Source organism: Pelodiscus sinensis, chromosome 2 (genome assembly GCF_049634645.1).
Source record: "Pelodiscus sinensis isolate JC-2024 chromosome 2, ASM4963464v1, whole genome shotgun sequence".
In the NCBI taxonomy this organism is placed as follows: Eukaryota; Metazoa; Chordata; order Testudines; family Trionychidae; genus Pelodiscus; species Pelodiscus sinensis.
Window position 1 is genome coordinate 145287692 of NC_134712.1, and position 16760 is coordinate 145304451.

Sequence of the window (16760 nt, forward strand, 5' to 3'; positions counted from 1 at the left end):
AATCAACAGCTGAAATCTCTGAGCTACTCAGCCCTGTGAGAGCCAAGAGCCCACTGCCTACATGGTTTCCAGCCCCCTCGGTCCTGCTCAGTTCCCTTTTCCTGTTTAAATTCCCTCTCCCAGGGCTGGGCAAGGAGTTTTCTTGATGACATGCAGGCTGCTTTATTGTAGATGTCAGCCTGTTCCTTAAAGGGGCAGTACACGCCCTCCTTCACAAGCACTTTGCATATGAAGTCAAGATTCCTCTGACACATCAGGTGGTGTAAAGCTGGCCCATCCACTCTTCTCTGCTCCTCCACATAAAGGGTAGGGAGGCAGTGGCAGATTAGCCAACGGGTCCTGGAGCCCATGTCATTGGGCTTTGATCAGGTGGGGGCTCCAGAAAAATGGATGCCTTAGCAGAAATCCACTGCAGGCTCATGGGAAATCTGGAGCCTTGGCAGGTGTGGAATGGGCAGAGGAAGCCCCCAGCACCCTGATTCTAGTCCCCAATAGGAGCGCTGGGCAGTCAGGATGGGGGAATACCCAGTGTCTCTATCCTAGTCCCTGTTGGAAGCCATGGGGCAGGGTGAGGGAAATCCCAGTGCCCCAACCCTGGTTCACAGCAGAAGCATGGAGCAAGAGAGAATTTTCTTGCATTTGAAAAGAAAAAGGGGTGAAGTAAGTCCTGGCTTCCTTAAAAATCAATTGAAGTGTTGCCATTGATTTCAGGGGAGCCAGGACTCCACCTATGGTGTTTGCATATTATAGAGGCAATGCAAGTTTATAAATGTTCTTTAATATTTATTTTGCGGCTTTTAGTTGCTTGGATTTTTATTAGGGCTGTCAAGCAATTAAAAAAATAATCACAATCACTATGTTTTTAAAAATTGCAATTGATTGCTGTTTTAATCACACTCGTAATAACAGACTACCACTTATTTAAATATTTTTGATGTTTTCTATATTTTCAAATATATCGAGTTCAAAGACAACACGGCATAAAGTGCATTGTGCTTGCTTTATATTGTTTTTATGACAAATATTTGCACTGTAAATAAAGATAAGCAAGATACTATTTCATTTCTCCTCATACAAGTGCTTTAGTGCAATCTCTTTATGGCAAAAGTGCAACTTTACAAATGTAGAATTATTATTGTGACGTAAATTCCCTTCAGCTAAGTGAGCCCTTATTTGCAAAGGAGGGTGAATTAGCATGAGGCGCAGCGGACAAGGAGGCTGAGTTAGCAAGGTACCTGTTCACTACGGCAGTGTTTGTTTCTCACACTTTTTATGCTAGTGGCTCCATTTGGAATTAAACTTGTGACCTTTGCACTGGGAAAGAGGGTCACCAACCCTTCTGGGTTCACTGGGAGTCAAGAATTGGGCTCCCAGCGACTCCTGAAGCCATCTAGAGATTTTAAGCCACTAAGAGTTTGATAGCACAGTGCAGTTGAGGCAGGATTTCCTCCCTGCCTGCCCTGGCCCCACTCTGATCTCAGAACTGGCCGGCACGTCCCATTAGCTCCTAGGCTGTGTCTTACATATGACGTTCCTGTTACTACAGCCCAGAATGCTATTAACTTTTTTTTTGAAACTGCATCACTTTATCGACACAGGGTCCATTTCTCATCCTCTATAACTTCAAGTCCTTTTCTACACTACAGGACTACTGCGGACTCATTGCCCCCATTTTGAAGTTGTAAGTGGTTTTTGAAACAAAATATTTCAATTTAAGGATAGAAGTCAAAATGGTACCTAAGTTTAAATGCCTTTAACATGTCCCTGTTGAAACTGAATAGACAATTTTTAGAGATGTGAATCAGTTATTTCTCATGCATTTGATCAAAAGATTCGAGCAGAATCAGCTACATGATTATATCTGTCTACATCACAATAGCTGCAATCTTCTCACCAGTGGCGCATGCAAAGTATACGCTTTTAAATAGCCAGCACAATGAAGCTGGGTTTCAGTACATTATTTGTAATGCTGGAGTGTCCTTGTAAATATTTGTCAGAGATGGACTTGCTAAATAAATCAGTTTTGCCACTGTAGCATGATTACACCAAAGTCATACAGTTTATTGCCAAAGTTCTCATCATAATGTGCTTTTAAAACAGTTTTATAAAGGCATTTTAATAGAGCAACTTTACTAAAAATATAAGAAGGAATACTGTTTGGAAAGTGCACACAAACTCTCCAAACAGAAACTGTCCGGAGAGTGACATTTTAAGGCACCTCATTTTCCAACTTGTATTACATAAAATGATTAGATCATATATTTGTAAAATAGCATTTCATACAAGTATCTTCACAGCTCAGAGAGACAGAATACATCTTAATACAGACTACACTCTTCCTATTTTTAACATTAATAGGTTATTGCTTAATAGTGCAGCATAATAAACATAAAAAAATCTTCTCTGTGGAGCAAAATTTGTAGAAAAGTTATCAAATATTTATGGATTCTATCTTTGTACAACAAAGTAAGCCATAGATACATACTCAATAAATAGCATCTGTGGAATTCCTCACAGACTACAAAGCATCCATCTTTCTATGACAGAACATATTTATAAGGCCAGATTATCAACTGGTGTAAACCACTGGCAGCTCCGCTAATCTCAATAGAGCTAGGAGGATTCACCATCTGAAAAGCTGGTCCTTACAGACTGATTCTTCACTGCTTCGCACTTTGAGAAGTCACTATTACTAGACAAAATCCACCCTGACTTGGCAGCATTTTACACTCATTTTGCTCAGGTGAAACTGACTAGACAAGGTGCAAGGTATCAGACCTCTTATTTATACTGTATGGTTTAAATATTTGCTTAAATTGTGAAGGCTCAATTATGAAATTAAAGTGAAAAGAGCCAGGAAAACACAATTCATAGTGCATAGCACCAGATCTGTAGCTGGTATACATTTGTGTAGCTGCATTGAAATTAATGGTACTACACCAATTTGTATCTGCTGGTGATCTGGTTCAATATCTGCATCAAATGGATTTATTTTATAACTCAAAAGTGCACAAGGAAGGTATGGAGTTGAAAGGAGACAGACTATAGACTCTTTGGGCCTATTTCTCCTCATTTATTTTGTGGTAAATCAGAAGTAAATCCATGGAAGTCAGTGAAGTTACAGTAGAGTAAGGTCTGGTCTACACTTGAAAGCTTTTCCTGTATGTATAGCAATGTCCATTCGGTAGGTGAAAAAAGGCCTTCACAAAGGCACTGGTTTTGTAGCTTATTTGTTAAGGGAACTAATATAAGCTGTATCTACACTAAGAGGGTTTCTCTTATCAGTACACACAAGGAGAAAGGAGAATTTAGATTTTTTTATATAAACATTGATAAAATTCTGTTGACACTATTTTTTTTAATAGCACAGCAAACTATTTTGGGGATACCGCCTGCACCACTCAAAGCTTATAGACTCCTATTTTTTCAGTTACTTTTGTCTTTGTACAGGCAGTTTTGTTTATGCATCCTAATTGTGTGCAGTATCAATTTGTTAGAACAGGACATGACAACATGAATTTATAAGACTGCCTATTCAAAAGTGCTCACAATTGCATAAGCACCAACAGGCAAATCAGGATTTGTAGGTATGCATTGACATGCATATAGATCGTGTGTGAGTACTTTTGAAAATGTAGCCTATCGTACAGGCCTTCTTATAGTGTCAATGTGCGATACTCCAGTCCTTACTGCTACAACACAGCAAGGATATCTACACAATGGTAATAGAAAAAGGATGTTTTTCCTGGGACCCCAGCATCAGGACCTAGAATCTGACCTATTATGTTGTTCATGCCTAGGCGTTAGGCTGGGATACGACAGAACAATTGCGGCCTTTCTAGGACTATAAAAAATACCCTAAAATTTGGGGCCCAATTCACCAGAATGTCCTGACTGCTCTGTTCCATTCCAGTGATGCAAATAGCCTCACTGGCCAGATCAGCCAGCCTGGTGGCTATGTCTACACTACAGGGTTTTTGCACAAAAATGGAGCGTCCACACCTCAAGCGTGTTTTTGCGCAAGACAATTTACAATAGAATGGCAGAACAGAGGACTTTTTGCGATGTAGGTATACCTCTTTCTACCATGAATAACTCCTTTTTGTGCAAGAGTTCTTGCGCAAAAAGATGTGATGTGGATGCTCAATAGGGGTTTCTTGCGCAAAAACAGAAAAAGCACAGGTGCTCTGACGGCCATTCTGTTAATGGCAAACAGAGCTTTCTTGTGCAAGAGCATCCATGCAGCGTGGACGCTCTTGCACAAAAGCACATCGCTTTTGCAATGCACTTTTGTAGTGTCGACACACTTTTGCGCAAGAAGTTTTTTGAGGAAGATCTCTTCCACAAAAAGCTTCTTGTGCAAAAAGCAGGCAGTGTAGACGTAGCCTGGAGTGGCTCTTGCCTCAGCAGAGCAGTGCTAAGCAGCTCAAAAATATTCAGACTAAAGAACAGATTCTCCATTGCCTAGTATCTTGCATAGTCAATTACACCTTGGCAAGGCAGGTATAAAATGCTATGAGATCCAAATTCTCCACTTGGTTAACTAGGGTTTCAATTTTATGTGGGTGTAATCAATTATTCTAAGTGCAAGGCACTGGAGAATATGGTCCAAAGGGTTTTTCTTCTGCTGTATAATGGGTCAGTCTAAACACTGCTTTCAAAAAACATCCACCTGTCTCATCACAGGGATGAGCAGAATTCCAGCAATCACTCCTATTATAATAATCCACAAACTACAGTTACAAAATATTTTCCCCTTCACCAAAACAATAATAAAAATCCATCATTATTTAGTCCATTCACAAAAAATTACATTGACATCAAATCTTACATCTAGGTCCTAGGCTTCCTATGGTTTCTAAGGACTTTATTCCAAGCTACATGTTATTCCCCATTCAGAATGAGAATGGCTGGTGAGGTGGTCAATACTGGGCTAGAGGAGGACTCAAAGAAAACAGAGAACTACTTGATGGTTTGAGTAAAATGGGTTGGCAATTGGGATCCAGCCCCTACTGAATAAGTTATTGATCTATTTGGGCTTCTATACAATGTTCATCATCATACTATCTGAGCACTGTCACTAGCACAATTGTTAGGCTTCGCTAAAAGGCCTACGATACAGGGCCAGCATTTCCACAAGTGGCCACTGATTTTAAATTTGGGGTGTCCAGTGTGTCTGAAATTGGACATCCAAGCAGGGAGGCACCCACAATTAGAAGCCACTTTTGAATGTTTGGGTCAGACTCCGAAGTAACATCTGAACTCTAGCGATAAGGTTAAAAAGTGCCTAAGTGATCATTCAGGCAACTAAGCCCCATTTACATAAGTTAATCAGGCACATAGGGCCAGATTTTAAAAAAGTATTTAGATGCCTAAAGATGCAGCTAGATACCTAAGGGGATTTTTAAAAGCTCCGACACGCCTAACTTGACTTCATGGGACTTTGACAATTTACACCAACTAAGGAGCTGCCTCAAAGTTTCACAGTTGGGGCTACGCCGAATATAATGTCATACAGAGGAACAAATTAAATACGAAGCTGCAAAACTAAGCAGGGAGCTGCCTGACTTGCAGTGTTAATTCAAGTCTTGCATGGAAATATAAAGTCCTCAGAGCCTTTCACTTGTACTTCATTTTCATACAGCGACCAATACAACTTCCCCTGGTTTCAGAGGGGGTTGGATCAGGTTTATAAGGAGAGGAGACCTGGTATAATCTCAATGAGCATCATTTAGCATAAACATGGAAAGTAAAAACTCTAATTCCGAACATCTACAAATATATACATACAGTATAGCCAAAATGTCAGCATACAGTACTTAGAAATAGCAACATCCTGAGTCATCATGGCACCTAAGCAATGTGTCAAAGGACACAGAAGATGACAGTAGTTGAGACAATCACTGTGCCAAAAATATCCAGAGAGAGGATTATGTATAAATAGGAACATTTAACAGATATTTTGGAAGACGCATAAATAGCCAAATAAATCACCTGTGCCTTTTAAGTGACTGTGGCTATTTGAAAAAGAGCAGCTTAATTAAGAACATAAATGAGATGTTTAGGACCATGTAAATTAGAATTCTACTTTATCTCTGTACCTTCTTTAATCTCCAGCACCACTGGCTGAAATCCTTACCCCACTGAAATGCACAGCTAGACTCCTATTCACTTCAGTGGGGGTAAGATCTCATCCCAAAAATTTACAATACAGAATCAAAATTCCACAATTAATTTAGCGTTTCACAATATACAAAAATTCCACAATAGGACAGTATTTCTTCTATAGATTGCACATGTAATAAAGAGGCACTAAACTATTTCAACCAGAATGGATTTAGCAAGCAAGAGACTTAACCATTGGCCTCATATATAGGAATTCCTCGCAGCATGAATATTGGTCTGCCTTATTACTGTTACAGCTGCAGTGTGTTGCCTTAATGGTGTTTTATGGAACTAAATGGCATAATAAAGCTATTCTTAATTTGAAAAGCAACATCAAACAAGTTTCCATGTTGAAAATCTTTCCATTATAGCCCTCAGAAAACAATTTAATCTTTGTAACAGTCTAAGGAGGAAGCAGAGTTATCAATTTGATTCAACCACATAAGTCCCTTTAACGTGAATGAGGAATTACTGGTGTGTATCCAGTGGACAAGTACACCCCTGTGTTTCTGATGGGTTTTCCTTTTCTCTCAAGAAACAGTACTAGAAAAAGTTTCTCTTGCTCTCTCTTCTTCCAAAGATGCTGTCCACTGTCACTACACTTTTCTTCTCTTTGGTAAGTCAAGGCTCAAAGCTGTGTTTCTTCTTGTTCCAGAGAATGTGGAGGGATGTGGCAAGATGACGGAAGAGATGCTAACTTTTGAAGTTTGGGATGTTGCAATGGTTTTGGTCTATGAAAAGAGCGTCGGCTTTGTACACGTCTGGCCGCAGCAGATCTATAGTGGACTTGTGCGTTAAACAGTGTTTTCTTCTCGCGGTTCTCCTTCGGGTTAGATTCCACCAGCCTCTCTTGCATATCTACAGAACTGTCTTGTTGCAAATTCACTGGCTCATAACTTGTTTCAGAACAATATCCTGAATTTACAGGTGCTTCGTTATTTGTGTCTGAGACTGCTTTCCAAGAGACTTCTGTTAGGTTTGGGTCATAAGATGGTATGTGCTCTGAAACAGTAGAAAGAAATGTATTTCCTCGGTTTTCCAGTGAAGAACAGCTTTGTGCCCACGGCCTTTGAAGGCAAGAAGGAACGAAGTGGAGGGACTGCTCTGAAAGAGAGGCATTTTGTTTTGCTTGGTCAGGTTCCCAAGGCGGCAGATTCTCATCAGAATATCCTGTCAATGCAGTGCTATGGCTCGTGTCACCTACATTGGCAAAATTGAACACAGAAGTATATAAACATCGACTTCTTCTATAAGCTTGATTTTCATTTGAAACATTGGTTTCAGATTGATCCCTTTGCTGTTGCTATTTTGCTGAAGGTAATGTATCTTTAGGAATGTAAATCTGTTCTCAGAGCCAGTGGGCTTAACTCTGTCCCAACTCCCACCCTGTATAACCCTACTGAAGCCTATGGAATTGTCCAAGAAGGAAGCCAAGAAAGAATTTAACCCAGAGTTTGTCAAGTACATCACCATGTTCCAAGTTCTTAGGTGATGGTGCCATCATGTGGCCATTTACATGTATTTGTTTTCATAAGCAAATCTTGCCTTGGACTACTGAGTTGTAAGGATCAGCTAAGGAATTCTAAATAATTTGGATTCCAATGCTATTTTACCTGGGAATGCTTTACGGTGTACAATGCAATTAAAAGGATCATTGTAAGGTCTTTACAACAAGATGAGGCTGCTTGGACTTACTCTTTTTAAAACTTGTTTTAACCCATTTAACAAGATATTTTTATCCAGCAGTGACTGAAAACATACCCCACAAATTTATCTGCACAAGAAGCTGTTTTACATACCATTGTACTATTCTAAATGCTAAAATCCATACCAATCAAGGTGACAGAAAGGAAGAAAAGACAAAGGTTAATAAAAGTTTAGAAAGTCATAAGCAACAGAAGTCAGTGTCATATGATGCAAGTAAATATTTTCAGCGAAAAAGAAAGTTGCAGATACTGTCAATTTAGACAAGTGTTGTGAGTGTTAAAGATGTGTTTACATTCTGGGATTCCATTTATAATACACTTAATCCACACAGTAGTTCCAGTACTATTTCATTCATCTGGAAACAACTCCAAACGAATATTTTTTGAAATAATAAAAAGATTTATAAGTGCTAGCTGGCTAAACACAACACACAACCAAAAGATAGCTGAACTCTACTCCACTGGTGAAAATGACACATCATACTTCAGTATCTGGAACTAGCTAAAGGCTATGTATCACTTTTCCTCATAAGACAGGAGCCATAAAAAAGGGAACTATAACTTTCTCTTTTTACTGCATTTCAGATGACGACAAAACTCCACTGCAGTCAGGATTCTGCACTGCTCAGAGCCTCCGACAGCCTGCAGTCAAGGTTTCCTTTAAACTCAGGTGGCTAGTAATCACTTCAAAAGGCATGAAACTAGAGTGAATGCACATGCTAATCAAGTTCTAAATATTTATATACATTTTTCAGGACAATACTAATAGGAAGGTGTTTTCTACTCATTTTGTAACAGCCATGACTTGAGTTGAATAAATCCTGAGAATACGGTTCTCCCTTTCTCTGCTGGAAGCATCCTCAAGTTATCTAAACAATTAAATCACTAATGCAGAGACGACACTAGGTTTTGTGTTTAATGATTTTACACTGTAGACCATGCACTTTTTTATTTTGTTTTGTTGCTATCTGCATTGCCCTAAGTTTTGCATCGGAGCCATCTCATTTACAGCAATGGCTGTGCCAATTACAGAAATGTAGCAAACGGCGCGGCTGATTTTGTGCTGGAGGACTAACGTGACGTTAAATATTCCACATGTGACTGAATTCAGATCTGAAGCGATAACTTGTAGTGGTGACAACTTACTGAATTGAGCTACTACATCAAAATACTGAAGTTTACAAAAAAAGGAAAGGCTTTTATCTATCTACACAACATAAAACTCATGTCAAAACCTAAACAAGGTACCTCTTCATACAATGCACAGTCAATCTGTGGAACTCATTGCCAAGGGATATTGAAAGCCAAAATTATAAATGGATTCAAAAAAGAATGAGGTAATTTCATGGGGAATAGATCCATCACTGGCTATTAGTCAAAATGGTCAGAGATGCAACCCCATGATCTGGGTGTCCATAGCCTTTGACTGCCAGAAGCTGGGACTAGATGACAGGGCATGGGTCACTCAATGATTGTTCTGTTCGTTCCCTCTGGAGTATCTGTCATTGGCTGCTGCCAAAAGAGAGGACTAAGTGGACCAATGATCTGACCCAGTATGGCCATTCTTACGGTGAAATTAATGTTGGCGTTCGAATAAAAATCTGGGCTCTAATTTCCCCAAGGTGTTGCCCCTTACAAAGTCATCTCTATACAAAGTAAATGTAATGTTCACAGCAAACTGCTTGATTTTTTAACTCTACCTAAAGCAATGCACTGATGTGGCTATTAGTACTATTTATTAGTTATATTGCAGTTGTTCCTAAATGACCCATTCTCACTGAGCCAGGCAGAGTACAAATACATAACAAAGATGAACCTTGCTTGAAGTTACTGGAGAGAACATTTTATCATTATAGGAAGTATCAGGTTAAATCTGAAATCAGTCTCATGTGAAATGACTCCATCAGATGTTTCATCACTGTAGGAGAGGGCAGAATTGAGCCCACAATATAAATAGTTTGATTATCCTATCCAATAGACAAATAGTACATGAAATGTTTTTGGTTTTAAAATATCAAGGAAGGTTGAAACCCAAACAAAGGTCTGGTGTAGACCAGACAGCTACGATAATTTACACCAATGAGGGGTTTTGTCCTAAATATTTAAAAATGAGCAACTTTCTTTTAAAGAACCAGTTTCAAACTGGAGACGAACAGCAGATGTTCCGCTGCAGAAAAATCAAGGAATAGGAAGATAGGAAAATACTTGAAAAGACAAAAAGAGACAAGGAGAGCTGTCAGGTGGCATGGGTAGAGAGAGAGAGATTGATTACAAATTAATATGAAGGTTAATTTTAAAATATTACATATGTGTTGTTTCTGGGAGGAAAGCTCTGGGTCGTTCCTCTGGGCCATCTGCTAGCAAAAAGGAATCTACGGACTTATTGCTGAGGCGAAACGGGGCAAGCCGTCTGAAGTTGTCTGGAGAATATGGTAACTGCACTCGGGCCCTCTGTGACGGTACTACAGTATCTTCATTAGATAACCACGGCGGGAACTTCATGTAGACACTTTGCTCATCATCAGCTGAAAATACTGGGTTATCAATTCCTACAAAAGTTTGAGTGATAAGTTCAGTTTGAAAATAAAATAATTGGCAGCAAACAGGATGCTTGGCTCAGGAATATGGCCATTATGAAATAACAAACCAATAGAGCTTTCTGCTCACACGCCCGGTTACTGCTGGTCATTTTGCTGCTTTAAAAGTCTTGGTTGATTGAAAAACAAAAAGACTATAATTGGCAGTTATGGTTGAAGGGTCTGCAGACAGAGAAACCTAAATCCACAATTTATCCAAACTAACAGGCTGGATTTAAATCAATCACATCAAATGTGCTCAGTTCTAATTTATTTTAAATGTATCAGTTTAAAAAGGAAACATATTTGAAAGAGTGATACTTAGGGCTTGATTCACCAGCATGATTTGGCTGTTTTGCATCACTCCTGTAATGCAAAGGAGATGCAAGCCTGGATTAACTAGCCCATTATGACAGTTTTATGGATTTTTGGCATCACTATAGTGGCACCAAAAAAAAAAAAAATCAGGGCATACTGGTGAATTTGCCTCCCCGGTCTCCTAGAACTTTTAGTGTAAATCTAGATAGTAAGAGTATATAAAAAGATAGATCTACTTCTTCTCTGACAACACTGCAAATCAATAATCCCACTGAAGTCAGTGGAATTACATTAGTATAAAATATGTGCGAGAGGAGAAGCAGGTCAGAACCATCAGAAATATCTTTGTGTTTGGTTATAGTCAAATGAATGCTAATAGAAGCATTTATACTGCCCCACACCTTCACATGACTCATGTTACAGAAAGCAAACTACTATCTATGGGTATGTCTACACTACCACCCTAGTTCGAAGTAGGGTGGTAATGTAGGCAACCGGAGTTGCAAATGAAGCCCGGGATTTGAATTTCCCGGGCTTCATTTGCATATAGCTGGGCGCCGCCATTTTTAAATGTCCGCTACTGCGGACTCCGTGCCGCGCGGCTACATGCGGCACGAACTAGGTAGTTCGGACTAGGCTTCCTATTCCGAACTATCGTTACTCTTTGTTTCACGGGCTTCATTTGCAACTCCGGTTGCCTACATTACCACCCTAGTTCGAACTAGGGTGGTAGTATAGACATACCCTATGAGTCCAACTGGACAGGGATTAGAGGGAAAATCAACACATTATTACCTTAACCAATACCTGAAACAGCTTCTTCTAGACATAAACATGTCAGTTTTAAAATCTGATGTCTTTGAATTCCCCAGAGACAGACACAAGAGCTGTGCCCTTTCCCCCCTGCCCCCTACACACTGGAAATCTCCCCTTTCCAGAGATGGAAAGGTCCTGCTTCTAGCTCTGCGGGGTCACTACAATGGTATTAGATCTTAAACATACACTAGTCCAGGACTGACTATTGCCTGTTGTGGGCTCCAGGACACTGTAATTTTTGGGAGAGACATTCAATATGATGAGTGTGTGTGAAGAAAACATATCTGAGTCAAACTGATGTATATATTCTTGACAGCACAGAAATCAATTAAAAAAAAGCTGAATATTGGAGGACTTTGAAAAATCAGGGCAACACTACAATAAATTTTCTGTTTCTAGAAGGGATTAGTCATTTGGCAACCAGGTTATACAGTCATGATCACAACCTTTGTCAATATCCTCAGTAGAAAACTATTAAGCAAAACTGCTTTGTATTTGAAGAAACTTCTGCATTTATGATCTATTTTCTTACCAGCTATAGCATCTGTGGAATTCTGCTTCGTGACATTGGCTAAGAAGTCAACTCCTTTGTCCATATGCAGAGATTCATAATTTTCATCTGGATCAGAAAATTCCACATCTGGAAGAAAAATCCACATAAAAAAAAAAATCAAAGAGCAATAGAGATTCATACAAGAGTTGACCCAAACATTACAGGCAGTCCCCGGGTTACGTATCCTGAATTTGTATGTAAGTCGGAACTGGCTCCAGATTCAGCTGCTGCCACGGAAACTGACCAGGGGCTGACTACAGGAAGCCGGAGGCAGAGTTGCTCTGCCCCCAGCTTCCTGGAATCAGCCTGATCAGTTTCAACAGCTGCTGAATCTGGAGCCTGGGACAGAACAGCTGGGGCGCTGCCCGGTAGGTTCCCACAGGACCAACCCGGCAGCACCCCAGCTGCTCTACCCGAGGCGTGACCCCTGTGCGGCTTTGCTCCTGTCTCCCTGGTCTGCTGGGGGGGTCCAGCAAAGCCGCTGGACCCCCCCAGCAGACCAGGGACACCCGAGCAAAGCCGCCGCCTGGGCGGCTTTGCTCGTTTGCCCGGGAGCAAAGCCGCCCAGGCAGCAGGACCCCCGCCGCCTGGGCGGCTTTGCTCCTGTTCCCCTGGTCTGCTGGGGGAGTCCAGCGGCTTTGCTGGACCCCCCCAGCAGACCAGGGAGACCGGGAGAAGCTTTTCTCGCCCTGGAGGACACGGGCGGCGACCCGCCGCCCGTGAGCTCCGGGGCGAGAAAAGCCCCGTTCGTAAGTGCGGATCCGACATAAGTCGGATCCGCATAAGTCGGGGACTGCCTGTATTTGGTCGCTTCTTGATGCCAGTATAGTTATCAAAGATTTGTATAGTAAATCTTTAACATAACTCTGGGTAAAGGCAATCGTACCTGTATAACTAAATTTTGTACATATCTAATTGATAGTTTATTGGGTCACTACAAACTGCAGAAAGTGGCCCTTTTCCTCACTACCTGGTGCTGACAGGAAGCCCAAGCATAGTATCAGGGGTCAGTGTGCTGCTAAAGGTGCTCTCTTTTAAATGGATTACAAAATTGAGGTCCTGACAACTTGGGTGATTAAGCATCCCATTGCATTTTCACAAATGGATTAATACTAATGTCCTGGATAATTCTAAACTTGGTTAATTCATTCCTGCCAATCTACACTCCTGGTGCAGTTTACTTGGATATGACGTCCTTTTCAATCTCTCAATCTAAAGTACTATGTAAAGCTGCTGTGTTTCCCCGCAGAGGCAGCTCCATATCAGCAGCAGGTGAAATGATTGCCATACATAATATCCCTTATCAACTCTTCTATGAGTGTTGGAAGGCATAATTAGTTAGTATTTGGGAAACACTTAGAGATCAAAGGTGCTACAAAAGTATAATTGCTATCCAGCCAATACATTGCTTCTGGCAATAAAAGTAAATGCTAACAAACTGATAGACAAATACACGAGCCCAGAGTCCCTGCAGACATTAGTTTCTACCTCCCATACCTAAGCTATGCCTTTTTAAAAGGTATGGGAAAAATTCTGACACCTCCCACTTCTCCCATAGTTCACAGCCCTCCTTAAAATCAATAGGGTTGCATGGGTAGAATTTAGCTCCATGCTTTTTAAACCACATATAATAATTTGTCATGGCAGGTGGCAGCAGACCAACTCCAGCAAATGTCACAGCACCTGCAAAGAGACAGCTGAAACTCAAATCAAAGGATGCTTTTCTTTAAACGCAAAAATTAGAAGTGCAGGGCTTTTTCTTTCCTTCTTTTGTTCAGGACACAGTCAAGGCTAGCAGGCCCAAAGTTACATTTGCTAGGGGGCTGGAGTCATTGGAATTACATTTAGGGTAATAGCACAATATTTGGTGCTTGACTTTCCATTCATGTACATGTTATGCTGTCCTCCTGTGCCAGTCTGCTTGCTCTGCTTTTAGAGAAAGTACTGATGTTTACAAGATACTTTGGCAAGTCATGATGGGGCATAAACATACCCCCTTGGATCACAAAGAGTTAGCTGTGGAATGTTATAATTCAAAAGCTGAGATTCCATCTGTGTTGTGGTCTTCTTTAGGGTGGCCTCAATTAATTTTAGGATTGAAAAATTAAAATTAAACTTTGCTTTTGTTAGTTATAAAATAATTCAAATTCAACTTGTCATCAAGTTGTCCCTGAAAATATATATATATATTTTTTAACGCTCATGACTTCCTTCTAAACACATCTGTTTTAAGCAGGTGTAATAGTGTCACTGATGTAGTAGGATAGGATTTACTGTCATGACAGCAGAGAGGGGGAAAATGTGACACGGGTACTAGTAATGTGTTAATGTCAACTGATTTGTTTTCTTGTCGTGAAATTTCACAAGAACACTCTTACTCCAACAAAATACAAGCCAATTAAAACACCTGGTTAACTATTGTTGTTTGATAATGCAATTACCTTTGTCCTTCAAAGTAAAGTCTTGCACTGGATTTTCTGATGGTATTTTTCCATTTGGTATGGCATTACTAGCTCTCTGAAAAAGTAAAACATTTCAAATTACTTCAGACAATGAGAGCTGTGCAATACCCATTGTGGCTACAGAGAGCTTGATTTCTAAGCTTTCAACCCATGAATTGGAGTTCACCCACATAAGACTGGAATAGCCCTGTAGTGATCATGCCTAGATATTTTAATCCCTTATTTTCCCATTAAGTATCTGCATAGAACTCCCACTGATGTTAGTACAGACACCCATCTTCATCACTGTCATGTGGCAGAGTTTCCTACTCCTTTTGCAATTGGGCAGGTTGGATTTGTCCCTCCTTCCTCCATGCAGAACCTGGAGTTTCCTCTTCTCAACCCATCAGCTCCTCTGAGTTTCCATGGAGACACAAGCCATCCCTCCTGGCACAAATGTTTGTTGGGCCTGGAGTCCCCTCACATCCAAAAAAAGGGCGCACAAGGCAGAGGGGGCTGGTGAGTACATGCCACAAGATTGTACACCTTCAGTGCTGCCCCTTGACTCATCTCACCCTGGGTTTGGGTCTTGATCAAAAATCCTCTCTCTGAGGAGTTTCCACAGGGAAGAGATGAATGCTGGGAGCTGAAACTCCCCTATGCTTCCTCAGCAATGGATCCTTTAAAGCACCAGGCTCTTTGTCTGAGTAAGAGACAGATAAGACCTGGCCCTATGTGCACGCTCCTTACCCTTTTTTGGCCCCGGTCTCTCTTGTGGTTTTTGTTGAGCTTTTTGGGCTGGTTTATTCCTAGTTTGGTACTCTTGAAAGATTCTAAGCGCTTCCTCATTGTCCTGTGGAAAATCTCCTTATCTTGTTTTTCGTCTTCATTCTGAATGATCTCGTGCCGACTGTACGGATGTCGGTGCTGTAGCCAGGAAGAGAAGAGACTATTTATGTACACAGGAATGAACTGGGGGCCAGCACCAAGGCAACTGCCAAAACCAATCAATTAAAAAAACCCAATTAATTACAAGTCAACATGCTAACAGGATCTCAGCTAGTTAATTATTTCCTTCTTACCCTCAAGCAGGGTAATTTGAAAAATATTGATTGAAAATCATTCAGATTAAACACACAGGCTGGAACAGGTCTGCATCAGACAGCTCAGACTTTCTATGATCAGCAGAACAGATATGGGGTCCAATTCTGCAATCTGCTCTCAAGGGAGTACTGCTACCAAAGTCAATAGGACTACTTATGCTGTAAGGACTGCTTGAAAGACTGTCAACCTGTTTGCAGGATCAGAGCCCTTCTTCCGTTAATGTTAAATTTGTCCTTTAATTTTGAGTTTTGCAACAGTTTTCTGCATTTAGTTTCTTCCAGCTTTCAAATGAAAACATGGTACTAGCCACAACTGTGCTCTCACCTCTTGTCTGGGTTTGTAAAGGTACTGCTGCAAGGTGTGGTGAGTGACTGTGTCCTCTGTGTCTCGTATACTTCTTCTCCTCTGCTCTAACGCTTGCATATCAAGACAAACGGAGCTGGCCTTTTCTCTCCTAAAGCAGAATATTAAAATACAAAAATATTATTCTAAATCTCCAATTGGAGGGGAAAAGTATACACTGCAATATATTTAAACACAAAGGTAATTGTGGATGGGATGAGAAACAAGCATCATGGGTCAAATGTAATCTAGAGTAAGTAGGCACAACTCTTGTGGTAGCCTCCGGTCAGATTCAGCAGTGATGTCAGTGGTGGTGTAATTTGGCCAGGAAAAGCAGTTAAATGACAAACCTGTCACAATTTAGCACTGACTGATCATCTGCTTTATCTTAGAAACTTCAGCCTGTTTGCTTCATTTCCTGTTACATCTATCAGTGTCGCTCAGTGGTCCCCAACCAGTAGGGTCCCCATACCTCTGGGTGGTTCACCATATTCTTGAGACAGGACCAGAATCCACCAGAATAGCAGTCTGGAACTTTAGCTGCATGGACATCATGCTTCTCACACACCGTGCATGAGAGGACCGTACATTCTAGTAGGACCAGCACTTGCTCAATCAGAACATTCTGCCACACATCTCAAGACTCGTAACATTCATAAGTAACACCCCCACGTAGAAGAAAGAAAAATTCAGATGAAGGTACTTCGATAAGGCCTCAGAACTCTATGGCAAAGCTGGA

General features: G+C 40.8%; 1 protein-coding gene across 4 annotated transcripts in view; it reads right to left on the reverse strand.

Annotated features, from left to right (window-relative positions):
* Positions 1 to 2035: 2035 nt before the first annotated feature.
* The window catches only part of SLC9A3 (solute carrier family 9 member A3), an 81628-nt gene continuing 66903 nt past the window's right edge, over positions 2036 to 16760 (reverse strand). For 2 of the 4 annotated variants that reach the window (XM_075921557.1, XM_075921556.1), the window contains 6 exons: positions 16004 to 16133; positions 15326 to 15502; positions 14576 to 14651; positions 12114 to 12221; positions 10177 to 10420; positions 2036 to 7269 (listed from right to left, as the gene is read on the reverse strand). In XM_075921557.1, the coding sequence (XP_075777672.1) occupies positions 7149 to 7269; positions 10177 to 10420; positions 12114 to 12221; positions 14576 to 14651; positions 15326 to 15502; positions 16004 to 16133 (856 nt within the window). In that variant the 3' untranslated portion in view covers positions 2036 to 7148. Of the gene's footprint in view, positions 7366 to 10172; positions 10421 to 12113; positions 12222 to 14575; positions 14652 to 15325; positions 15503 to 16003; positions 16134 to 16760 lie in introns of those variants that run through there. The other 2 variants (XM_006113051.4, XM_006113050.3) reach the window with 2 other exon arrangements.